This window comes from Cyprinodon tularosa, unplaced genomic scaffold, assembly GCF_016077235.1.
Source record: "Cyprinodon tularosa strain WSP-4 unplaced genomic scaffold, ASM1607723v1 ctg86, whole genome shotgun sequence".
NCBI lineage: Eukaryota > Metazoa > Chordata > Actinopteri > Cyprinodontiformes > Cyprinodontidae > Cyprinodon > Cyprinodon tularosa.
In genome coordinates, this window is record NW_024039629.1 from 530,665 (window position 1) to 558,006 (window position 27,342).

The 27,342-nt window shown below is 38.3% G+C and overlaps 1 protein-coding gene across 3 annotated transcripts; it reads left to right on the plus strand.

Moving 5' to 3' along the window:
• Positions 1 to 4,879: 4,879 nt before the first annotated feature.
• Positions 4,880 to 26,666, plus strand: rinl (Ras and Rab interactor-like). 3 transcript variants are annotated; one of them, XM_038273141.1, is made up of 11 exons: positions 4,880 to 5,200; positions 5,426 to 5,591; positions 12,825 to 12,936; positions 13,993 to 14,065; positions 15,369 to 15,457; positions 15,552 to 15,634; positions 20,912 to 21,131; positions 21,223 to 21,891; positions 22,003 to 22,326; positions 22,431 to 22,562; positions 25,359 to 26,134. In XM_038273141.1, coding segments are annotated over exons 1-11 (2,364 nt in total). In that variant the 5' UTR covers positions 4,880 to 5,198; the 3' UTR covers positions 25,853 to 26,134. The 3 variants fall into 3 exon arrangements, with proteins under 3 accessions (XP_038129069.1, XP_038129068.1, XP_038129067.1); XM_038273140.1 differs by lacking the exon at positions 4,880 to 5,200 and adding an exon at positions 26,165 to 26,666 and having other exon boundaries at positions 5,412 to 5,591; positions 25,359 to 25,890; XM_038273139.1 differs by lacking the exon at positions 4,880 to 5,200 and having other exon boundaries at positions 5,412 to 5,591.
• Positions 26,667 to 27,342: the final 676 nt, after the last annotated feature.

A 27,342-nucleotide genomic window follows, 5' to 3' on the forward strand; every position in this document is an offset into this window, starting at 1 on the left:
TTGCACAAACTCTTGCCTTTTAATTAAGCAACTTTGAAACGAAACCCCTTTTACACCATTTTTTATAGTTCCTTATGCCTGAATTTAATAATTATATCTACCGCTTAAGTTTATGGACTTTTCTATGCTATTCTATATCTTTTTTGATGCAACTGGGAGTCATATCCATAGAGATAATGGGAAGCATATTTTTCCATTATAAATGTTGCTTTGGCTCTCTCTCCCAGGAACAAAACTAAGGCAGTGATTCATTCTCACTTTACTAGATGTGGTATTAGTTGTATTTTTTGTCCAATGTCTGATCTTTCTCAGCTACTGCTCCACAAAGCAGTTAGCACTACATTTCTGTGATGCTGAACCCTCTGGGGGGACTAAATGCATGTATATTCTCAGCAGGTGTGAAGAGTTTGCACTATTTTTGCATCAAGTCACAGCTGCTTTCTCTTCACACTTAAAAATGAGCTTCCTCTACAAACATCACCGACATGAAAGTGATAGAGAAAGGAAAATGCTTATTTCATGTTTTGTGCTCTTGTTCCATGAGAACACGGTTCCTCTGGGCTAAGGTTCTTATGTCAAACACAAAGGCTGCTTCAGACGGACATGACAAAACACCTTTATATTTCTGTTAAACAGAACATATAATTTGCATTCTTAAACCAGAGAGAGCAAAAGAAGTAAAAAAAAACCCACCAACACAGTTTGAGCTAATGAACAGGACAGGAGGGTGATATGCAATATAGATTCCATATAGGATTAGATTCACATTTGCATTGCCTGAAATTAATCATCCCAGGAGTTGATAAAATGAGAGTTGAATTGGCACTAGACAGGAGTAGAACTAGAATTAGGCTGATTTGGAAACTGTACTGCACCTAAAAATAAATCACCTTTTTTTTTTTATATCAAAACCCCTTTCTTTTTTAGAGTAAAAAAAAAAATGCTGATTTAAAGGAGAATTCCGGTTTTTAACACTTTTAGCCCATTTTCTGTAGTGTCCAGGATGAAATCGAATGATCGACACCAAAATTTTGACAATTGGTCCTGTCTCTGCTTTTTGGCTCATTTAGAATCCACCCCTGGCTGCTTCAGAATGGCTTCCATTGTGCATGTCCGATAATGTCCTTAAAACAACCTTAAACGTTCTTTTTTTTAAATATGCTACTCACCGGGTCGTCAGCGCTGTTCAATGACGTTCCAAAAAAAAGTTTCGTAAAGAAAAAACGTTCCTGTAGTGTTTTATTTAGCATTTTGTAAATCCCATTGAGTTCTGTTGGAATAGTCAATATCCCTCCGCCACCGGAAACGGAAATGGGGCCTGTTTACACTTAGTTGTAGTCTTTTCGCTTCACTCTGTGTACTCCGACGTCGAGGTGCTAACGTCTCTGTTAAACACTTTAAAAAACTCTGAAAATGGAATACGAAAGGTGGATTCTTGAGGAGGACATATTGGACTTTGAGTTTGACGGTAGAGGATACCGTTTTGAACCGGAATATACTGAGGAGGAGTATATAGAGACATTGTCGCCAACTAGTGGTCTGGAGTGTGCAACGCTTCAGATTCGAACGGGAAGCGGAAGTTTATAAGCGGTTGTGATGTATCGGAAAAAATAGTTCTGGGATTTACAAAATGCTAAATAAAACAAGACAGGAACGGTTTTTCTTCACGAAACTTTTTTTGGAACGTCATTGAACAGCGCTGACGACCCGGTGAGTAGCATATTTAAAAAAAAGAACGTTTAAGGTTGTTTTAAGGACATTATCGGACATGCACAATGGAAGCCATTCTGAAGCAGCCAGGGGGGGATTCTGCATGAGCCAAAAAGCAGAGACAGGACCAATTGTCAAAATTTTGGTGTCGATCATTCGATTTCATCCTGGACACTACAGAAAATGGGCTAAAAGTGTTAAAAACCGGAATTCTCCTTTAAAATGTTTTGCTTGGTATCCTCATTTACAGTGTTTGTCAGGCTTAATTTAAGAAAGGAGGGATAAGAAATGTTGGTCGTTGGACTATTGGTAGGGTAGAGAACACCAGGATAACCATGCCTACACACATCTCAGTTTTTTTTTTTTTGTTTTTTTTTACTGCGGGGGGAAGTTGAAGCAACTGGACAAACTAAGCAAACAAAACAGCTCCTTGCCACAGAAATATTGACCTATGAACACCTTAAAGCATGTTGTTTCTGTGACACAGGGAGCTGTTAATGCTCTGGCCTGCCAGTGCACTCACAAAGAGTAGAAATAGCCCTTGAACCCTCACCTCTTTTAAATTGTCTTTTAATTTTAACAGTAAGAAGCTGTCAATTTAAAATCTTCTTCCCCACATGCACAACACATGGTGCAAGATGACTGATTTTCTTGACATCCTATCTTAATATGAAGGTTGTTAAAGTCCCCCAGCAGAGGACATCTGTAGCTCTGCAGTCACACATATATGTAACCCCACAGTGCTTTTAGAGAACATTAGAGAAATCGCTTAACCGTGCATGCAGTGACAGTGGAGAGGAAAAACTCCCTTTTAACAGGAAGAAATCTTCAGTAGAACTAGGCTTAGCGGCCATCTGCTTAGGCCAACTGGGTTTCAAGGAGATAAAAGTAGACATATGGACGAAGTAGTGATACAAAAAGCAACAGTCAACCAGCTCCAGAGGCGGCCCCTTCCAGGAAAGACAGCCAGGCAGAGAAGCTCTGAGCCCGCTCCCATGTCATAGGATGAAAGAGAGCACATACATTTAGTCACAGTGAAAGAAGCAGGACTACACTGAAAAACAGGCCAAGCTCCAACATTATAAACAAAGGTGTTGATGGCAGCAGCACAGTTGATATTTCTATGCACGATGAAGTCACAGCCAGACAGGAACAGACTAGAATAAGCTCTAATGAGAGGAAAGAGCAGAGAGAATATAAATTATGAGCTGAATTTAACAAATGCAAAGAATAAGAGACCAGAGATAGAATCAAAGAGAAGGAGGAAAAGTGGTCCCTATGTCCTCCAGCAGCCTAAACATAAAGCAGCTTAAATATAGAAAATAGCTCAGGATAACAGAGTATTTTGGATGAGGTATAAGTAAGGTAGAGTCAAGGAGAATCATAATCCTTTTGAATATTAGTTGAATCTTATCTTCTATAAATCATTACTTAGGTCACAAAAGGTCCTTATTTACAATTTGTCATGGTTGCTGCAAATATCTGCTCTGATAACGCTATAGATGAGCAATAAAAATACTTCTTGCGACAAAATTAATGACCTATCAACACCTTAGAGCATGTGGTTTCTGTAACACAGGGAGCTGTTAATGCTCTGGCCTGCCAGTGCACTCACAAAGAGCAGAAATAGCCCTTGAACCCTCACCTCTTTTAAATTGTCTTTTAACAGCAAGAAGCTGTCAATTTAAAATCTTCTTCCCCACATGCACAACACATGGTGCAAGATGACTGATTTTCTTGGCATCCTATCTTAATATGAAGGTTGTTAAAGTCCCCCAGCAGAGGACATCTGTAGCTCTGCAGTCACACATATATGTAACCCCACGGTGCTTTTAGAGAACATTGGAGAAATCGCTTAACCGTGCATGCAGTGACAGTGGAGAGGAAAAACTCCCCTTTAACAGGAAGAAATCTTCAGTAGAACTGGCCATCTGCTTAGGCCACTGGGTTTCAAGGAGATAAAAGTAGATATATGGATGAAGTAGTGATACAAAGAGCAACAGTCAACCAGCTCCAGAGGCGGCCCCTTCCAGGAAAGACAGCCAGGCAGAGAAGCTCTGAGCCAGCTCCCATGTCATAGGATGAAAGAGAGCACATACATTTAGTCACAGTGAAAGAAGCAGGACTACACTGAAAAACAGGCCAAGCTCCGATGGTCACAAAAAGTCCTTATTTACAATTTGTCATAGTTGCTGCAAATATCTGCTCTGATAATGCTATAGATGAGCACTTATAAAAAATAAAAATAAATCCTCGCCACAGAAATATTGCCCTATGAACACCTTGGAGCAGCGGTACCCAACCTTTTTTGCGCCACGGACCGGTTATATGTCAGACAATATTTTCAAGAACCGGCCTTTAAAATGTGGGCGGTAAATGCGATCAAATAAAATGATACAACAGGCATAGAATCAAATACAAACAGCATAAAAATAAAACTCACCATTATGTTGAATTAGTGGGAGCCCTGAGCCTCCAAAACAAGCCGGTCCCATCTAGGCGTGATCGGAGGCAATGACAAACGAAGTCTGCTCCTAATGTCCAGTCTGCTCCGTAACTTTGTTTTGGTCGCTGTAACTGCAGAAAATCCCGCTTCACAAAGACAGGATGTTATAGATAGGATGCGTCTTGACCTGAATTAACCTGTGTCGTGAGGTACAGATGCACCAACTGATGTAATTGGGAGAGAATACCCCAATTTTGTTTTTATATTTTTCAAAATAAAACATCACTTAGACTCTGATTGTTGATAAATTACACATATATATTTTTTTCTGTGCGGCCCGGTACCAAATAACCCACGGACCGGTACCGGTTTGCGGCCCGGTGTTTGGGGACCGCTGCCTTAGAGCATGTGGTTTCCGTGACACAGGGAGCTGTTAATGCTCTGGCCTGCCAGTGCACTCACAAAGAGCAGAAATAGTCATTGAACCCTCACCTCTTTTAAATTGTCTTTTAATTTTAACAGTAAGAAGCTGTCGATTTAAAATCTTCTGTAGCTCTGCAGTCACATATATATGTAACCCCACAGTGCTTTTAGAGAACATTCAGGGTCTGTTCAGAATCCACAGTGTGCTGAGAGTTTTAGCTCACAGTGTTCTCAGAGTTTTGGCTCACAGTGTGCTCAGAATTTTGGTTAACCACAGGCTGAGTCGAGAAAAAGGGCAGGGTACAAGAAGCTGCTGTTAGTTTTCTAATGGAACTCAAAACTGCACAAAATTCCAACAGGTGAAATATGTGAAACAGGAAAAAAAAAAGCAAATAACACTTCTCAGCAGCTCGGGCTGTTGATTACGAAGCTGAAATGTGGAAATTATGAAAGGAAATCTCTTGGGGATGTGTTGCAGAGACGAGAGTTGACTTCCTATTCTAGCTCTGCTGGTATTTTGAGCTCTTAAGCAACACGTTCCCTGCAAGAAGGAGAGAGAAGCACAAGAAAGCGAACGCTGAAGTATGGTCAGAAGCTTCTAATTGAGAAAAAGGAAGACATGTGAGTAGCATGTATTTACTTATTTTCTATGTTTTTTTCTAAAATTCAGAAGATTTTAACATCAGATGCAAAAAATCTGAAAGTTTCCACCCGTGACTGTTGTTCACCTAAGTTTCACCTCAGAGGTTTCAAGTCGTTGCTTTGTTAGTGGGAGACTGGTGTTGCTGAATGTGTGCGTATATATGTTCTACAAGCACATTATAGTGTTAATATGTTGGTCTCCAGGGCAGTGCATGCTTCTGTTAATGGGACAACAGCCATCCCATGGAGGGGCAGCAGAAAGAAACTTTCACTGCTGGAGAAACTCAGGAGCTGTCAGGATGCCTGGTGTCCTGGGGCCCCCTGGGACCGGGACCGGGCCCATGCTGCTATCAGCGGAGCACCAGCTGGGGTAAGAGCAGAATAACCAGAAAAAATACTTGTTTGTTGATATGAAGTTCATAATCTTGAATAATTCAAAAAGTGAGATAACCTGCTGATCAATCTGCTCATTTTTTGACTTAACATGTTTACTCTGTAATTGTCCATTTTGTATAAAAGCAAGTAATTATGAATACGTTTGATTTGCTATATTATTACCTCAAAAGTCACTTAAATGAAATAGAATGTCAGGGTTTGTGATGTTAAAGATAATATAAAAAAGAAAAAAACAACTCTTTCTCCTTTAAAAATGTCCCCCTCCAGTCCGTGAAACTCAAAGCATCTCCAGTAAATTGAGAGTTTTCAGAAATCTGAACTGATTTAAAAGGCAGCTGCTCATGCGATGAAATGTCTCGATTAATCCTGTGTACTAACTATTGATTGATCGGTTATTCCTCTGACACCACTTTTAAATTCTTAACCATCTCAGGCTGATTGTTAGCTTGGTATCATAAGGTATTAAAATACAGCTACAAAAATCAGAATATGAAGATGAAATTCACTGTTTATCTGCAAATCACTTTAAAACGTCCAACAGATATTAGCCTTTATAGTTTCATTGCATGTAGACTAAAATAACTAAAGTTGTTTGATGAGTGTGGCGAAGAGATCAGGAAAACCCAAAAGTCAGCGCCTTAGAAAATTGTGATATTACTGATATTATATCAGTGAAAATTACATTTTAAACAGAAATATCAGTCTCATTTTTTGTTGTTGCCTCGTTTTGAATGCAATACTCCATCAGTACTTTGTGGCGTTGAAAAAATCAGACTGTGTTTCTGCTGAGATGTAATGGAGGCCCAGGTCGTTTTTATGCAATGTTGGTTTCAGTGCCTCTCATCTTTTTCTTCACTTCCTTCGCTTTCTGACCACAATCCCAGATATTCTCTCTGTGGTTCCGGTCAGGTCAGGTGTGGTTAATGACGCAAAGTAACACTATCGTCACTGAACCAGCTTTTGTTACTCGGTACCTGCCAAGTCCTGCTGGAGAATAAAATCAGCGTCTCAATAAAAAGGGAAGGATGAGGTGCTCTAAATTTCTTTGTAGGTGAATGGATTTTTTTTCTGTAGATTTACTTTGTGCTGGTTGGAAAACCTGGTGGACCAACACCAGCAGATGACATGGTGCCCCAATCAGCTACGACGGGAACCTGGATTATGTGTGCCTGTGTAGTCTTCCTTCTCAAGGAGCTTGATTATGAATTAAAACTCAACCTTTGCTTTAATCTGAGAAGATACCTTAGGAGCACTGATCAACAGTCCTGCTCCTTATTAACCATTTAGAAATATGTTCCTATTCAGCTCAGAATTTCCTATAACCAATCGTGCCATTATCTCCTTGTGGCTGTTGGACATTTGGCAAATTGGCCATCCTCCAACAAAGTGCATAAAATGCAAATTATAGAACAAAAAAATATATATTTTGATCTTTTTGACTCTGATGGGGTGGAGACAAGTTGCCTTTTGCCCAAAGACTGCTAGATATCAGCGCCAGCCCCCTGAGACACTTGCAGAGGAGTTTTAAAAGATTAATTCATTAACCGACCAATAATAAATCTATTCAAATAAACATTGTTGACTTTCTGAATTGAGTGATACAAGATGATCTTGTCTACACTGCAAAAACCATCTAGGAATAAGTAAAAATTTCATAAATTAGGTGTATTTCACTTAATATGCACTGCAATTGTTTTTTCTAATTGTAAATGTAAATTGCCATGTTCCATTGGCAAACTTTCTTACTTACCTCCTCAGTTCAAAAAGAAATTCAATTATTTTAAGAAAAAATTACTTTTAAATTGGGTTCAGATGAATTTCATTTCTATATTTCCATGATTTGAAATCGTGTAAAAATGAATAAAGAAAAGAAGTGTGTGCTCATGTAAGCTGAGAATGGAGCTGAACATTTTGAAGAATGATGGTTTTATGTTTGAACCTAAAAGAATGACATCAGTGCATCAACCAGACATTATCCCACAAGATGAAACAGGAGGAGGTAGTAGCATAAAGACCCAACAAACCAGCAAACTAGTATCGAAATGCTTTAGGAAGCCGAGTCCGGATTGCTTTTCTGTCCTAAGTAAAAAACTTAATAAACTAACTGAAAAGCTAAATAGCTAATTTGAAAAAGGTTAATATGCTAAGTTGAAAATTAGTTAACATAAGTTCCTTTATCAACAATAATGGGTTATGTTGTAAAAAAAATTACGTGTTTTATTTTATTTTTTGCTTTATGAATTTCTTATGGAAGTACTCTTTGGGTTTTTTTTTTCATATTAGGGCAAGTGATATGAAAATACTTATTTTTCAATATTACAATAGTAATAAGGTCTGTCATCCAATAACATAATTAACTTGAAAGTTTGAATTTCCAAGTATTTCACTGAGTGAATATAAAGGGTTAACTAGCCATGTGAACAGAACGCTGAGCTCTATTAATCTCAAAGGGAAATTAACTTTTAGTGTAACTCAAACAGTTGTGCAATGGCAGCTAGAAGTCTTTTTAGTCTCCACACAAACATTCTGGGTTTAGCTGCACTTACAATAATGCAGCTGTACCCTTTTTTCATGACTGGCTCGGCAGCCTCGTCCCTGCTGCTCAAAAGCATTCCCACAGCATGATGCTGCCACCACCATGTGTCACAGTAGGAATGGTGTTGTTCGTTGTGTTTGGTTTGCAGTGGTCAAAAAGTTTTGTTTAATTCCAGTTTGACCAGAGCTCCTTCCCCTATACCACCTTCTTATGTTTCATCTGGGTGTTTTATCTATTTGCTTTTGTAAGGCTGTTGATCAGCTTAGTTATGTTTGAACCGGTCTAAGAAGCTTTTAAAAACAGAGTCTGTAACTTCTTTATTCCTCATAGTCATTTCTGATCCCTTTAAATATCCTCTGTCTCTAAGTCCTCTTTTATTCTGGCCCACTCATGTCCTCTCTGCTTAGTTCTGTAGTCCAAGTCTTGTTTTAACTCAAAGGGTCTCTGATCCTGGTCAGCTTATGAACAACTCTCGCTATGACATCAACAGTTCCCTTTTTTGTTTGACATCTGAAAATAAAACAGACTCCTTTTTAGGCCAAATGCAGAAGTACTGTTGAATAATATCGTGTGCCTATCAGGGAAATGACATTACAAAATGAATGCACCAACGGTGGAAAGGCACTGTGAGTAGCAAAATACTTTTTCTCTCTATATCAGGATCATTTCAAACTAGCAAGAAAAGCAAAACGTTGAGCTGCAGCATCAGGTTATCAACCGGACCAATTAAAGCAAAGGAAGACTTTTTCTGTAGCATCTGTGTGGTGTTGGGTTGTGGAGGTTGTGGTGTGAGATAGATAAAGAGCTAGAAATGATTCGGCTGTTGGGCAGTTGTGAATCGACCAAACAGTCTCATGCGAACGTTGTCTGTGTTGCTGCATCTCTCCGTGTTCAAAGTTGAGCGGCTCAAAGTGATCTTGTCTTTATTTCTGTGCTTTCTGGTCTAAAAGCCACTTCCTGCATGCATTGTTTTAGTATTTTATGCTTTCTGGTGTGTAGGAACACCTCTAAGCTGAGTTTAATTGCTATATGGATGTGCTTTTTCTTACACAACTCCACTGTTTTTCAACCAACCGCTTAAAATGCTTGTTGTGTCTGCTTCCAGGAAAAAGAAAAAAACAAAAAACAGATGATGCAACAGTTTCTATTTTTAATCCTTTATTTTTGGTATAAATATTAAAATCGGTGATTCAGTTTTTCAAAATGCTGCTTTTTATGATGAAGATTCAAAACTTTTTCAAAACTTCCTGCTTTGAGCAATGCTCTTCATGCATGTTACTGAGACAAGCTATCATCTGATCAGTGGTGTCAAAAGTACACACATATGTTACTTAAGTAGAAGTATAGATACGGCAGTTTAAAAACACTCTGGTAAAAGTTGAAGTATCAACTTGCCCTCTTTACAGTGAAAAAGTATGTGCTCCAAAAACTACTTAAAGTATAAAAGCATAAAGTACCCTTTAAAAAAACAGCTAGATGCCGCTATATGAATTAAAAGCTAAATTTTTTGACTATTTAGAAAAATTCTTTGAGATAGGGCCAAGGATGAGGAAGGTCTTGTTGGTCTCCATCTCCCGATACGCTCTCGCCTGTGTCCAACCTTTCAGACATTTCGACATCTTTTTCTGAATCCGACATTGTAGCATGGCATAGAGGATTCATGTTTGCAGTTTGAAGAACACCTGCTTGCTTCTGATGATTTCCTTGAGTGTTTGCGTTATATGACTCATCCAATTACACTAGTTTTCACTAGATGTGGATGGAGCCAATGATCTGCATTGGATGGCGCACATGACGTGAAATAAATATTTATAAAAATTAAACCGAAGCCAAAAATAACGAGTAACGTTTGTTTTAAAAATGTAAGGAATAGAAAGTACAGATACTTGTGTGAAAATGCAATGAGTAGAAGTCAGAAATAGGAAGAGAAATAAGTAAAGGAGTAAAGTAAAGAAAGTTTTGTACTTCGTTACTTGACACCTCTGCATCTAAGATATATATAAATATATATATATGTATGTATATCAGAAAAAACGTCCCTTTTTTTTTCTGAATTGGTATTTGTGCACAAAACAATAGACATCACAATTTCTTCTTGACAAAAAAATAATCCAGGTGTCAATATGTTGGATAAAGAGGTTGAACCAGTGATGTGGCTTTAAAATGCTGTTAAACTGACCTATAATCTTAACCTATGTTGCTGTTCCAGAAAAATTCCCAAAGAAAAACTCCAAATGTTCAAATTCCTACAGCATTAAAAATATAGATTCATCCTTGTTGTTTTAGCAAAATAGGCATTTCTTTTTCAGAGACGGTGTTTCAAATGAGGAGAGGGATGTTAACTTGAACATTGTTCTTTATGATCTTTTAAAGTAAATTATATTTACCAAGCATCTATTACATCTTTTTAGATGCACCAATCAAAGTGATGTGACCACTGAAAAATCTGGAGATCGTGCAAAGCTTGAATTTCGTTGGCTGATAACAATTTCAGGTTAAGAACAATCAGAAAAAGTCAGGGGTATCTTGGTACATGTTTTTTTTTTTTTCCTTTTAACATGGAGGGTTTGAGAGTTTGAACAGTTTGTTTATCAGCACATGCACTCAATCGAAAGACATTTGAATCCAATAAGTTAACAGAAACGTTGAGGCTGCCAAACAGCTCACACCACCTTACTCAGCAGTAAGATTCGGGTCACTGACCTGCTGGGAGCAGACCCTTTCTCTCAGGGTCAAATCAAATCAAATTATTTTTTTTTTTTTTTTCAGAATATCTCTTTACTCGGCAAAATCACATTTTCTCTCGATGTGGACCAGACTCTCTATGTCTGCTGCTGAAAAGCATCCCTACAGCTTGATGCTTCTACCATCTTGTTTTCCTGTAGGAATGTCATTCTTGTGCTGATGACATGCAGGGTTTGCATTTTCCTTACTCCATAAATTAGGGGAGTCGCCAAAATGTCTTTGACAAACTTATTTATATTACCAAATTAGGTTTTTTCTGGCTCCTCCTTAACCCCTAGAACCCTAAGGACCCACCGGTGGGTCCAGCTGCTACGTGACCTCGTGATTTTAACAAACCCCCAGTATTGATGTAAAAAACACATTTGGCACAGTTTGGTGACATTTTTGGATAAATGTGCCAAAATGGCCCCTCCGCCTAAGAAATTTCTCACTAATACCATTCTAAAATAAATATGATTCATCTGATTGAGTCCAAATTTGGTATATTTTTACACAACATTTAGATTTAAAAGTCTGTACTACTTTTTTGTGCTATAAATAATATTTTGGTATTGTTTTGCAATGTTTATTTCAAAGAAAATTTTGGCGAGGTTCAAAATTGCAAAATATTTTGTATTTTGTCCCTAATATTTCAGGCAGGGTCAAAGCTACAATGGTGCTGACACCAGAAAACCATTCTATGACATCTTACCTTTACAGACGTACCAAAAGTTTCTTCTTAAATCTAATAGCTGTGAGGCTATAAGTTATTTACTTTTGTGTGTTTTTGTCAGGCAGAAATTTATTTATACCCCCTTAGGGTGTAAGAGGTTAAGGTCGAGCTCTTTGATTTGTTGTTATGAATTGATACTCTGGTCTCTGCTGTGAAAGCCTGCAGCTCCCTCGGGTTCTCCACGCTCCCTTTCCTGCCTCTCTGATTTATGCCATCCTTACCTTGTTTGTGAGTTTTGGATGGCGGCCCTCTCTTGGCAGGTTTGTTTTTGTATCTGCTTTTCATTAGGATCTGCTGAACTATTTTTTTCTGTAGAAGAACATCAAATATTTTTATTTCTAACCTGACCCTGGTTTGTACTTTTCAACATCATCAAGGCGTCACTTTTTCTGCTTAATGCTGGACTGGGTAACAGGAGGAGTTCATTTAAATAATAATGGGACTATTGGTTGCATCAGTTGGAGGCTTCCTAGCAAAGAGGGTGGATCCATATGAAAAAAAACCTCCCATTGCTTGTGAAAGCTTATCTGACATTTTTTTTTCCTTCCACTCAACTTTCCACAAGCATACCAAGCCCTCCACCTTATAAGAAGAGAAATTTCTTGTCAAACCTCCCTTGCAGAGGATTTCACAGCTAAGTCATCATTCTTTGCCATGACTGTGTGGAATATAAAAATGACTGTAAATAATATTTCTGTTTGAGGATCCTTCTTATTGATAATTTAACATTCCTGTTTTCTGCTTTTAAAGTGTTTTTAAAATAATTGAAAATAAGAATGGTAGAATATTTAACTGAGTAGAATAATTAGCTGAGGAGGAAATGCATAATTTAATCAATCTTGCTGTAGTATCTATTGAGTAGAAAGGCTGAGAGATATTAAGCCGTGTCTGTGTCACAGCCCCCCCATTAAAGTAGACTGCAGCACTGATAGCATCTTCACATATCCACACTATGTGTTTAAGTCTTTGTCTGAGAGATCAGAACATCAGTGTCGCTAAAAAAGACATACTGCTGCCGCTTTCAAAAAACCACACAATGACAGTGTCAGCTTTTTATACCCACCCTTCAGTGTCTTTTTTCTTGTGGTCTGGTTGCCATGGAGCCCCGCTGCGTGGTCTGTGTGTGTTGGTGTTTCAGATGAAGCGTCTTAGTGCTCAGCGCGCTTCAATCACACTTCAGACAGCTAAATGAGTCACTTTGTGTTTCCCTGCAGAGTTTCCTGGTCGTACGGGACTCTGTGACGTCTCAGCCCTGCCTACTGTGTGTTTCTGCAGGGGATCAGAATGGAGAAGTTCTGGATTATAACATGAACTGCACCGGGACAGGTACGAGACAGGACTCTGTCTGGGTGGAATCCAGTCACATGATGTCCCTTGAGTTTCTCTTAAAGAGATTATTTGAACCAATGAGTAAACAGGCCAATGATGTCATCTGTTAAACCACTGCCTGATGCACTCAATTGTTCAATAATAGTACTTATACATAAAAAGATTTCACCGTTATCCCAGCCGTTGTTTTTGTTGTTGTTTCTATGAACAAGCTATAATAAGGCCTAATTCTGGATGAATATTAGATGCATAATCTGGAGCTGTTTGGCTATCACCCTGCTTTTAAACATAGCTGACAAACTATCTGTAGATTTGATGCCGGGGCTTTCGAAACTTCACATTAACAAACATTATTCTTTTATATGTGTGATGGATTTCTTTCTTTAAGAACGTTCAGCTGTGCCTGAGCTCTTTCATCTTCATTGTCTCCAGTTCACTGCAGATTATGATTGTTAGTGTTGATTTTTATTTATTTATTAAATTTTTTTTTGGGGGGGGGTCATTGAACTTACTGACCAGACATGATTGTTTGTTAGACCAGGAAGAAGATTCCAAACAGCACAATGCAGGCTGCCGTTAACCATTTTGCAAAGGCCTGATGATCTGTGGGGGAGTGAATACTTTTTGTGTCTGCCAAAAAAAAATCACAATGAATTTTTACTTGTGTAGCCAGATCCTGCTGTTAATATAAATAATTTTTTTAATTCTTAATTCCTGTAAAATGAAATTTTAAAATACCTGAAAATAAAGCCCATGATGAGTGTTTGCAGGTGATGCTGATGCGAAACTGTAAAACTAGCAATGAAAGAATCAGCTGACCCTCTCTGAAACCTGCTTAGTAGAAACAATCCAGTGTCAGGAAAAAAAACAAAAAAATACCACATCTTAAAAAAAGCAGCAAGCAAAACTGCTCGAGCCGTTACAGCAAATTTTCTGCAGAAGTCCTCTTTTCAGACTTCCTCTATCAGGTTTAAAGTATTTCCCAGAATTTACATTTCTTTAAACATGTAATAACGCTGAGCTGCCCACTCTTTCTCTGTTTTTCTCTAATAGCCTTCCAGGTCTCTGCGTCTCGTCTGTCTTTCTCAGAGTTGCCTCAGCTGGTGCTTTTCTACTCTCTGTCCAGGTAAGAATCAACTTTACCACTTGGGTCAAATTTCCATACTGCAAAAACGATCTAGAAATAAGTAAAAATTTCTTAAATTAAGTGTATTTACCCTTAATTTGCATAGGTAAATGAGGTAGTTTGCCAATTGAATGAGTAATTTTACTCTTAAAATAAGATAATTAGATAATATGCACTTGAAATAAGACAATGTAATTGTGTTTTCTTATTTTAAGTGTAAATTGTCTTGTTCCATTGGCAAAATGTTTCTTTTACCCCCTCAATTCAAGACCAAATGCACTTATTTTAAGAAAAAATGACTTCTATAGATTTAGATTTTTTGCAGTGCAGATATTTACAACATTTTTGGTAGATGTTTAAAAGTTCTCTTTAAAACATTTTCAGTTTTATGTTGCAAATAGCTACTTTAAGTTCTTACGAAACGACTTAAATACATTTTAACATAGTATTATAGAGCCTTTGCAAAGTATTCACACTGTTTTAACACCTGGCCTTTTTTCTCTTATCTAGGTGTGTTGAAGTTAAGGCTGTTTTTTTTTCAGAAAGGGCCACAGGGTTATGAAGTGAAAGCAAAATTATTCATGAATTTTATCACTTCTGGTAGTGTGACATACACTTATATTCATCTTCTTCTTTTTCACTTTGCAAAAAAAAAAAAATACGAGCTTGGTCAGAGTGGATGAAGAGTATCTGTGAACAACTTTTTTGATTTTGCCATGAAAGCTTTCGATCTGAACTTTGATCCAAATGCTCTATTGTATGAAATATCTTAAACTCATACCAGCTTCCTTATCCCTGATGAAGGAAAACAGGCCCAAAGCATAATGCTTCCTCCATCATGTTTAACTATAGGAACGGTATGAAATGTACAGTACATTTTTTTCAGGACGATTTCTTATTGTAGTACAAAAAGTTACCTTTTGCTCTAAACAGAGGGCCTTGTTACACATCTTAACAGTATTCCTCGGACAGTTATAGTTTGCAGCTTTTCTTAAACCACAGTTGTTTTTCCTACTTGCAGCATTTTTCCTTTGCTTTTGTTTGTGCGTTAGCATCATTTATTTATATGGTTTTTCTCTGGAATACGTGTCGACTTTGATGCTTTCGGTTTTCTGTGATTGCTTCATTTTTGTCTTTACTTCGTTTAGTTTTTGTGTTTGTCTGTCCATCGAATTTCTCTATTTGCTAATGTCCTTTTTGTGTTTTCAAAAAAATGTTCACCGGTTTTTTAGAGGTGTATGAATACTTTATCAAGGCCTTGTATGAATCTTTATGATCTGTCTCTTTATGTGTGTGTTTCCAGGGATGTTTTGGCTGTCTGCCTGTCCATTCCCAGTTTGATCTACAGCAAAAGTGAGATGATCAAAGATCATCTCTCCCAGCTTGAACCTAGTGAGTTTTTTGTACCACTTTCCAATATCAAAAATACAAAAGTACAGTAATATTTACTAAAACTGAGCAAAGTTATTTATTTTTTGCATTACAGATACTTGGTTGTCCCCACCGCCTGAGTATCAGACAGAAGAAGTGCCCCAAAAGGAGCCAAGCCACGTGATGTGCTCCATACAGGTGTGTTAGTCTGTATCAATGATAACTCACTGAAGGAACAACTTCTCTGTTTTTGCTCAGTGAGGAAGTTCAACGTCCACTGATCCGCTCAAATGCTGGTGAAGAACAAAACATTCATTGAGAAACTAGAGGAGGAACTCTGAAAGTAACATATCCGCTAAAATATAATCTCAGCTCAAGAGAACAGGACATGCTGTTATTTTAGCCACTTTCAGAAATGTCCAAGAGAGTCTGGCTAAAGACCTGCACTGTCAGGACCCTTTGTTGCAGAACTGCACTGTGAGGTGTCCTGCTCTGTCAGAACCAGAAGACGATTTTAAGCCTTTCAATGTTAAAGCAAAATAAGATAATAAGCTAGTATACTGGAAATAATTTACATTCCCATGTTAATTTCCTGGGTCCGCACAATAGAAATATAATCATCAACAGAAATAATCATCTGGTTAATAACTTTTATCTATATATATACACATTATATATTTTTTATATATATATAAATTGCTTGAATACCTAGATACTACAAGACCAAAACAGCCAATAAACCTTCAAATGTTTATATATAAGTCTAATAAGTAAAAGAAAATCAACCAAAAATTATGTGATAAAACAAGATTTTCTTGGTCTTTGAGTTGGAAAAAGTAGCGTAAAGGCACATTTAAGTGAGCACTTACCTCGTAAAAAGGAAAATTTGTCTTCTTCTTACAATAGCATATTATTTTCTTAAAGGCTTCGAAAAAAATGTCTGAAATAAACTTCCAGTCCTGACATTGCAGGAGACCTATTTGCAGAGATGGCAAAAGTACTCACTTTCCGTACTTGAGTAAAAGTACAGATACTTGTGTTAAAAAATACTCTGGTAAAAGTGGAAGTACTGATTAAACTTCTTTACTCAAGTAAAAGTAACAAAGTACAGGCTTGTAAATTTACTTAAAGTATAAAAGTAAAAGTAGAAACCACTTTTTTCATGCCGTTGCCTACATTTCAAATGGATGTCTGCCAATAGGACTAGATCTCCGTTGTGTTCATTTTCAATCATCTCGTCGTCCATGCTACTATGCTAACGCCACCGCCACCAAGCTGCAATGATTTGCCGCGAATGAATACCGCCGAATCTGTCGATTCATCTTGCAGTGGTGCGTCAAATGCAACGTAGATTCCCATCCAATTAGATTGAATTTGGTATTGATGACATGAAAAATAATAACTGTAACTCCATTGAAATGATTCAAAACTAAAGTAACGAGCCAATTTTTTTAAATGTAAGGAGTAGAAAGTACAGATATTTGTGTAAAAATGTAAGGAGTAGAAGTAAAAAGTCGCCATAAAAATAAGTAGTAAAATAAAGTAAAAATATAAGAAAAATCTACTTGAGTACAGTAACGAAGTATTTGTACTTCGTTACTTCCCATCTCTGCCTATTTGTGCAGGTCTGCAACAAAGCGTCCTGACACTGCAGATCTGCAGCAAGACCCTTCCAACGTCTCCAAATGGTTGTTAGTTAAGTTTTTAGGTATTTCCATGCATTTTGTAAGAATTCAGTAAACAAGGTTTGGCAGGCTTTTCCTTATTGCAGGAAAACTTATTGCAGGATTACTGGTTGATTTTAAATTGAGAAAAATGTTTTTGCTTTATACTTTGGAACTGATGAGGATCCCAAAATTTTTCTACCACATTACAAGTAATTGAAGGTTTGCACTGAGTAAGCCTACTTCCTGTCTGATGCTGTTATGATGTTTTTTTCTTTTTTTCAGTATCTTAAATATTGTCTTTTATGTTAGGGCAGGGTTTCTTCTAAGGTAATTTTGTTCCATTATTTCTGCAAACAAAGGACATCGTTTGAAAATGGAAACTTAAAAACAGAGTATATAAAATTTGCAATCCAGAAATGAACCTTGAAAAGCATCTTATTTGGAAAAAAAGGTTTTGAGAGCAACTTTGTTGTTTTCTCTCGGTTGGTATTTTTGAAGATAGATTTGTATATTTTCTACAAAAAAATGCTTTTAAAATAATTGTTTTCAAAATATCTTTTACTGATTTTTATTTTTTTATTTTTTCAGATTAAGTTTTACGAATTGCATTCTTTTCAAATAGCTCTTTTAGATATATTCTCTTTACTTGAAGCCCAAACAATTGCTCACTCTTCACACTTAAATTGACCAATGAAAATGTTGTTGCTAATCTATATTTAAACCATTAGAAATGCACCTCAGTCCAGAGAAAAGTCCCAACACTGAATAGGATATGATCTGTAAAGCACTGTTTTAAAAAGAATACTATTTGTAAAACTTGAAAAAACTAATATAAAAAAATATATTTTTCAAAGTTATATTTCTAGATTGCTTTTTTTCTCAAATTTCTATTTTCAAAAGTGTTCTTCGCTTGCAACAATAGTGGAAGAAAATTCCATCCATATAATTTAACTATTTTTAATCTCACATTGGAGAAATTTACATCTGGATTAAACCCATCACATTAGGGAGCAGCAGGCTGCCATCGTGGCGCGCCCAGGGAGCATTGTGAGGTTAAGGGTCTTGCTCAGGGACCCAGACTTGCAGTCTGTGGGAGTGGGGCTAGAACTCAGAACCTCATAATTCCAAGCTCTATGCCCTAACCGTTAGCCCGCTAGTCCTCCTATTGCACCATGCATATACAGTGCACCCACACTTTGCATAGTGGGCCTGTTTAACAGGGTATACATTTTAATTTCTGCTGCTGTGATTTCTCCCTCTGGTTCTGAGTGAACTGAGCCCATCAAACAATTATTTGCTATAATAATCAGAAGATTGGTCAGACCACCTTGCTGTGAGAGCCCCTTCAAACACTCAGGGACGAGCGAGCCTGAGAGTACAGATAGAGCCTCTGCAGAGTAGCATTAGCAAGGTAAATATGACATTTCTACATGCTCAGGTAAAGATCAGATAACCTATGCTGCAGAATCCTAACAATTATAGACTTAAAGGAATAGTACACCCAAAGCATGATTAGCCTTCATTTTCTACTCACCCCCATGCTGAACAACACTCTGGAGTACTTTTTTGATATCTCAAATGCATCTGGAGATCTGGGAGGCTTCTTGCTGTCTGCTGACATTCAAATAATGGAGGTCTATGGTGCCCGAGACAGAAAGGTCCATAAAAGTCCACAAAAAAACGTGTCAATATTCCTCCATACTGCTCGTCCAATGTATTCCAAGTGTCCTGAGTGGGTAGCTTCCAGAATTTACTCGAAACGAAGTCATTTAGAATGTTTTTAGAGCATAAATAGTAGTGTATAGGATTTCCTGAAAGCGCGCACATGCGCGTTCACGACGCTACGGAAGCCGGCAGACCAAACCAGATGAAAGTGCGCATTCAGCGTCTGCTCTGCCAATAATGCAAGCGTAGAAGCAGAAATGTGCTGTTTACCTGTGCAAAGAAAGAAACAGCGAAAGAAAAATTGTCAAAATCCTCAACAATGAAGTCTGAGGACTTCATTGTTGAGGAAGAGCATGAGTTCTTTGCCGAGCTGAATGCGCACTTTCATCTGGTTTGGTCTGCCGCGGCTTCCGTAGCGTCGTGAACGCGCATGTGCGCGCTTTCAGGAAATCCTATACACTACTGTTTATGCTCTAAAAACATTCTAAATGACTTCGTTTCGAGTAAATTCTGGATGCTACCCACTCAGGACACTTGGAATACATTGGACGAGCAGTATGGAGGAATATTTAAACATTTTTGTGGACTCTTATGGACCTTTCTGTCTCGGGCACAATAGACCTCCATTATTTGAATGTCAGCAGACAGCAAGAAGCCTCCCAGATCTCCAGATGCATTTGAGATATCAAAAAAGTACTCCAGAGTGTTGTTCAGCATGGGGGTGAGTAGAAAATGAAGGCTAATCATGTTTTGGGTGTACTATTCCTTTAAAGCTGCTTACCCTTTTATGATTATACTGCAAATACTTGTGATATGCATATTCATTAGATGATTTCATCCATCCATCCATCCATCCATCCATCCATCCATCCATCCATCCATCCATCCATCCATCCATCCATCCATCCATCCATCCATCCATCCATCCATCCATCCATCCCAGGACCATTTTCCTCCTGCAAAGCAAAAGTGCTGCAAACCAGCAAATAGCTCCAGATTAGAGTAAAGTGGAGTTGTGCCACACATCAAATAGGAATCCCAATCAGACATTTTTTTTATGGGCTATATTGTTTCAGATGCAACACGTTAAAAAAACCTCTTATTTTTGTGAGATGTGTTAATGTTTTCAGTCTTTGAGGCAAAACCTTAATATAAATCTTAATGATGAAGATACTTAAGCTAACAGAGAAAGGTATGGTCACTGTGTTGATTGATGTTGGTTAATAATAGTTGATATTATTAATTCTGCTTTCAAATACAAAAATGTGATTTCATGTTTTTACTCTCAAAATCATTTTGGAGCCCTACATTTGAGCTGCTTTAACATGTAAATGGGATATTTTTCCTTTTGGTTTTTGCATTTGTTTTATTGAAAAAAATGCCTCCGTGGAACTGGAAGCCACTTAACTGAAGGTTTTACATTAGTGATAACAATACTGTTCTTCCAACTGTTATACAATAAATATTTTTAAAATAATACATTTATACAACATCTTGAGAACATCTAGAATAAAAATTATAATTTTACTGGGAAATATTCAGAATCTAAATAATTATTTTCTACATTTTGATGGGTTCAACATATAAACATATTTACCTCTAGTTATAGATTCTGGTTGCCAATGATACAAAACGATTCTCCACACTGGTAGGTTGAAATCACTTGGGCCCTGACATAATTAGTTTGTAATAGCTCCGTGGTAGTGGTGAAAAATGGCTTCTTCTTAGAGTTACATTTTCTTAGATTTAAGCCAAAACAAAAAAAAAACTAAAACTAGAGAGAAAACTTCGTCAAGCTATCGAGTGTTGTTGCTAAGTTAAGGAATTAAAGAGGCTTAGAAAGCATGCAGAAGTTTCTGCTTTTCTGAACTAAATTAGATGTTTGGTTTGCATTAGACTTGGTAACTGGCTGACAAACAGTACAGAACAAAAGTTGGTTAGCCCAAATGAGCCGCTTAGTGACAGGGAGAAGTTAAACTTGTAGCAATCACCTTTAATCAATCATTTTTTAAATGTTTGGTGGTCTCAGGATGCAGACGACAGAATAAACATTGTCAATAACTGAGCTTAAATAAACAACATTCTGCTCCATCTGTCTCTTAATAACTTCTGCTTATCTGCTTGTTTTTGTTCTTTTATAAAGCTGACTTCCTCCAATGGAGCCTTGTGTATCATAAATCCCCTCTACATTCATGAACATGGAGACGAGTGGTTGACTCACAAGCCGACGGGTTTACAGCTGTCACACATCCGGCGAGAACGACGCCTAAGCACCACTCGGACCTGGGCAGGGGCCGGGATACAAAGCAAACGAGCCACCTCATTGGACCAGGAATCCAAATATTCCAACACAGAGGCTTCTGGTCAGATCTAAATGCTTTAAAACATAATAGCTAAATTTTAAACAGGTGGAAAAGCGTTCATTGAAGAGAGTGTGGTGTTTTTATTATACAGGTCTGACCAGAGCCAGGTCTGCTGATTCCCCACTCACCCCACAAACACCAACTGAAGTGGTCCTCAGGAGGCCGAGCCGGGATTTGACATGCTCCATCCATCAGAGAGCAAGCACGGGGAGCCTTTCCACTCCCACCACACCAGGGACGCCTGAGCAGCACCGTCACAGTAGTCCTGTACCTCAGTCACCTCACAGGGTCTCATGGATTGAAGATGGAGTTTGGTTGCCTCCACCAAGGCCTTCTTCTCTGCTCCAGCCACCATCCCTGGAGCTTGATTCACTGTCGATTAGCAGCATAGAGGAAGAGCAGGAGACCCAAATAGCTAGCCCCACACCCCACCACCCTTCAGCACACCGTCTGGCTGATAAGGTCATGCACCGTCTGTCAGCTGTGGGCCAGGCACTCGGTGGACTGGTGTCCCAGAAGAAACGGCTGACCAACCGAGTGGTAGAGCTGAGTGAGAGGAAAGGAACTGCTTTTGGAGAGACGGTGAAATCATTTGTAGAGGTGACTCTGAAGGGTGGTTCTGATCCCAGTGGGCCGATGGGAGCAGAGTTCCTACAGGAAGTGAGGTCATCACTTTCATCGCTCAGGGAGATCCTGTTGGACTATCCAGACATTCAGGCAATACTGGATAGTATTACGGACTTAAATGACCCTGAAATTGGTGAGTGAACCAATGCTTATTCTAAAGTACTGTTAACCACCATGTCTACCATCCGAATCCATTATTTCCCAGTGTAGATTTCTCCTAATATGTCTTTGAATCCTTCTCTAGACTCCCTGGTGGAGATCACCCTCCACAAAGTGGCCTTGAAACCCGTCTCCTCCCATCTCTATTCTTGCATTCACACCGCCCGGACCAACGACGGCAGCTTCCAACGCCTTCAAGGAAACTTCCTGGTGTTAGAAAAGAATGGGGTCGAAGAACTTGGTGGATCGAAAGGAGTAGGAGTCCCTGATCCTCTTACATTAGACAGAATACAACAGAGATGGGCAAGTATGCACGAAGCATACTCTCCAAACAAGAAGATCCAGATTCTTCTCAAAGTCTGCAAGAGCATTTACCACAGCATGAGCGCTAATGCCACTTCTAGCACAGGTAGGCTGTTGTTTGCAGAGCTTTGCATTTATTGGTATTCCAGTCTGAAATGATGAGCTGTATACAGGGATGTCGTTGTTTCCTGAAACGCTCCTCTTCTACAGGTACAGTGTTTGGAGCAGATGACTTCTTACCGTGTTTGACCTGGGTTTTGCTCCGTAGCAACCTGATCAGCTTACAGGTGGACACTGACTACATGATGGAGCTGCTGGACCCAACACAGCTACAGGGAGAAGGTGAGACCTGCAAAATACATTTAAAAAGTATTTTATAGCATTAGAACTCGTTCCCTTTAAAATCCAGACTACCTAATTTTGATTTTAATTAGCAGTACTGCACAAAATAGATCAAATAAGGAAATTCCAGTCTAAGACCTCAATTTACTACTCTAAAAAAGCATTTTTTACTGCAGTTATAGTCATAAAACAAAATGACAAGCCTTGAACTTGTCACAGATCTCTGCTCAATCCATCAACTACCAATATGGCAGAACTGCAAACCTGCCGAGAAATCGGTGTCCACCTTAGCAGACTGACAAAGAGAGCAGATGTCAGCAGCCAAGAGGAACATGGTAACTTTGGAGGGGCTGCAGAGATCCACAGCTTAATGGAGAGAATATTTTCACAAGACAACCATGAGTTGTGCACTCCTCTATTTTGACCTTCATAGAACATGGGCATGATGTTAACAACAGCTGAAAGAAAACTACAAGAAGCATCATTTGCAGCATGTCCATATTACTGCAAGCCATGTAAAGATCACAGAAACATGCAAATTATTGTGTCTTGGAAAGCTAACTTAATACTTTGCATCATACCCAAAGGGAAAGTTTTAGCAGAATCATGTTTTGGGGATGCTTTTCTTCATCAAGGAAAGGGAAGCTGGTCATAGTTGAACAGACTTTGGTTCATCTCAGTATGTATTCTGGTCCACTCCTCATAAGCAAGCTGCTTTAGTTGTTTCAGGTTTGAAGGGTACCTTTTCCAGACGGCATGTTTCAGCTCCTTCCAAAGATGCTCAGTAGGATTTAGCTCAGGGCTCACAGAAGGACCCTTCAGAATGGTACATTCTAGATTTTTCTAGCTGCGTGTTTTTTGGTCATTAACCTGTTGAAGACCAGCAGCACTAGAATCGCCTGATAGTCTTTAGATTTGATTTTACCCTGCAGATTCAGGAGGCCCAGATAAAGCAAACCAGCCCCAGGAAATGAAAGAGCCTTTTACTGATATGCTTCATCTTTCCATCTGTGAAGATAGTTGCTGCTCGACAAAGACTCCCATTTTTATCTCATCTAGCCATTGGAAATTCTCCCAGAAGCTTAGTGGTTTTTCAACATGTCTGGCAAATTACTGATGGGCTTCTCTATGATTTCTTTTCAACAATGGTATCCTCCTTGGTCGTCTCCTGTTAAGTGCACTTTGACTCAAACAATTACAGATCCTGCAATTTGACACTGGTGTTCGTTGAGGTTGAGGTTCACCTTTAATCTCTTTAGAAGTTTTTCAATGTCATTTTGTTACCATCAATTTTCCTGCTGAGGGAAGTGAGTTGTGGATCTTAAAAATCTAAATGATATGTGCAACTGTAGTCAAGGCATTATAGCCTTTCCCTTCAACATGCTTGTCTGAAATGTTGTTTCATATCTCCTGAGAAAAGTCTCTGGTCCATGTTGAGTGTGGTACACACCATGTCACTAAACGGTGCAGTACCACCTGTAGTCCTATATATATAGGGCCACTGACTGATATCAAGATTTTAGACACATATAACATTAATTAATAGACACACCTTGAATTGATATGTCCCTTTGGTCACATTATTATCAGTCTTTTTTAGGGGTACCATGTATTTTTGTCAATTATTGTTTCATAGGCTTATTTTTCAAATCAGTCTATGGAAACATGAATGGAAAACAATTTTTGACTTTCATTTGTTCATTTTCATTAAATTGTTATTCATATTTACTTTTTTAAATAGTTCAATTATTTCTGTGAGCATTGTGAGTTTTTTTCTTTATCAAACAAGGGGTTCGAACGATTTTGTTCACATATGTAAATCTGTCAGAAAATTATTGCCAAGATATATGATGTCCACAGATGTTCCCCTACCAACTTATTAGGGGCAACAGTGGCGTTGGATGTAGGAGTTTGCCCTGAAATCGAAGGATTGACGGTTCAAGCCCCGACTCCGACTTTCAGTGGCGTTGTGTCCTTGGGCAAGACACTTCACCTGCATTGTCTACTGATGGTGGCCAGAGGGCCCGGTGGCGCCAGTGTACGGCAGCCCCGCTTCTGTCAGTGAGCCCCAGGGCAGCTGTGGCTACAATGTAGCTTGCCACTATCGGTGTGTGAGCGTGTGCGTGAATGGGTGAATGAATGTAGTGTAAAGCGCTTTGGTCAAGTCTCCTAACTTGAATAAGGGCGCTACATAAGTACATGCCATTTACTATTAGTGCTCAAGCTATTTTCCAAAGAATAATACATTTTCTAGGTTGTTGTCCTGTACCCGGTGAATTGCTGTTTTGTCCTTGTCTGTCGTTATGTCTTTGGGCAAGACGGTTTACCTCTTTCCCAGCTGTCGGTGATCATAGGGGCTCAGTTGCATTGATTGTCTTGCAGCTTCACTTCTGTTAAAGTGACCCAGTGTGACTGTGGCTATATTGTTAAAGCTAACCACCATCAGGGTTTGAATGGGTAAATGACTGAATGTTGTGTAGAGCACATGAACTGGATAATGTGCAACCATTTGCTTCCTGTCAGAGACATACCCTAAGACCCTTATAGCTGTAGCAATTAAACCAAACCTCAGAATAGCTAAATATAAAAGCCCCCACAATTTTAGATATTTGCTTTGAACGACTATTTAAAACTGCAATTTTTATCTATCCATTTGACTACAACAGTATAGTTTTATTTGATAAATGTTTATAAGGTCTAAGGCTAAAATATTTTTACAATAAAATGTTAACTGAAGTGCAATCAACCAAACCACAGCTTTCGTGTCGATTTATCTGTGTTTTCTCTTTTCCACAGGTGGCTACTACCTTACAACTCTATACGCCTCTCTCTTCTACATCAACAGCTTCCAGCCAAGGTTGGCTGCCCGTCAGCTCAGTGTAGAGGCCCAACACTCTATTAACCAATGGCATCGTAGGCGCACGCTCCACTGCAACAAGTCACGTCGCAGCGTGCAAAGACGGACGATTCGCAGGCAGATGGCCAAGCAGAACCTAGAGACAGAAACTAAGAGCAAGAGTAAAAGTGGGACAGAAAATGAGTCTGAAGAAGCTGGTGTTACAGGGCAGAGCACAGAAACTAGCACAGAGGCTGACTTTATGCCAAGTGAGAACACAGAGTGTGAACAGGAACTGGAAGACCAGCCACAGACCTCTGTGCAAACTGACTTTCAAGCTGTAATACAGCAAGAGATGATGACCAGCGAACAGGAAGACAGGCTGAGCGTTTGTACTGAAACAGAAGAAACTAAAGATGATTCTGATGAAGAGCTAAAAGGAGACCTGAGGTGACAAAATTTGCTGCCAATAAATCATGCATGAGGAGAATTTGTTCTCACAGGTGACACATTTGCCTACTAGGCCAACTTTTATTTCTTTCCTAAAAAAGGCATCATAGTAGTATTTGCATTTGGACATCACTGAATCCCCTGATGGAAACCTTAGTCTAGGTGTTTCTAGGGAGAAGTTTAATGTCTGTGAGTTTGCCCTGTGTGCCCCAACTTCATATTTGCAGTCAATTAGTGAGTCTGACTTCTGTTTCTATGTTTTTTTTGTGTGTTTTTTTTAAAGATTTTTCGAATATTTGTCTAGGGTTCAAACAGCTTTTTGCTTTCTGAAACCTAATCTCTGGTCCAACCTCTCCTCATTTCTGCACACTGAGAAGCAGAGTCTAGAGATAAGGCATTTGGCTTAAATGGGGGTTTGTCAAACAAAAAAAGCTTCTCTCTTAGTCTTAATGTAAAATGCCTTGCATTGTCATTTGTACTCCTTGAACTTTTTCACATTTTATGACTTTAGAACCAAAGACTACATGAAATCTAAACATGGCCTAGTCAAAGTTCAAGTCTTATCAAATTTAGAAGCTATGGTAATGCTTGATGGTTGATGTTTACAGACGCTCCTTATTAGTCGCTGAGAGCTTGAGCTGTTACAGAAAGACTTGATAAAAATAAATATTCGTAGATGTGCGAAGCTTGTTGAACAAAACCCCAAACATACCTACAGTCTCAGCTATTTGGTGTTAAAGGTGTCTACTAGAGGACTTACACACACACACACACACACACATATATATATATATATATATATATATATATATATATATATATATATATATATATATATATATATATATATATATATATATATATATATATGTGCATTTAACACTTTCAACTTTCTGTATTTGGAAAATACAGAAAAAGCTTAAAACCCTTAAAAAACATTGTGTTTCTACTTCTTATATTTACTCTGTGCAGGTCATTTGCACAAAATTCGCATTCAAGTTTGTAGCCATTAAGTGGGAAGATATATTCAGTAAATAAATAAATAAGAGGCTGTAGTTCTGTGTGAGAAGTGATTCAAAACAAATCATAAATGCGCTTCAGTTCACAGCGGATCTTTCTCCTCTATACCTTGTAATTGGATGTTATGGTTTGTAAAAATTAAATTTTGCAGGATAGTTACTGAGTTTTGATTCAGACTTGTCAATATGTTCTCTGAGTCCAACAGAAAAGCCTTTGAAGCTATCAGATGAACTCAGATCTATGCAAAACAATTTTTTTATGCTTTTAAAACTGATAAACATAAATGTGGCCAAATTTAAAAGATATTTTTCATAATTTCAGCTAGATGTTCACCAGTGGGAAATTTGACAGCCAAGTTACCACCTTCGTTGGATTTGTCTAGTATGACGGTTAAGCCTTTAGCTGTTTATTTATTCAAGGACACCTAATGTTAAGTAGATTTCTGTGATCAGACTTAAGTTATACACTGGTGTA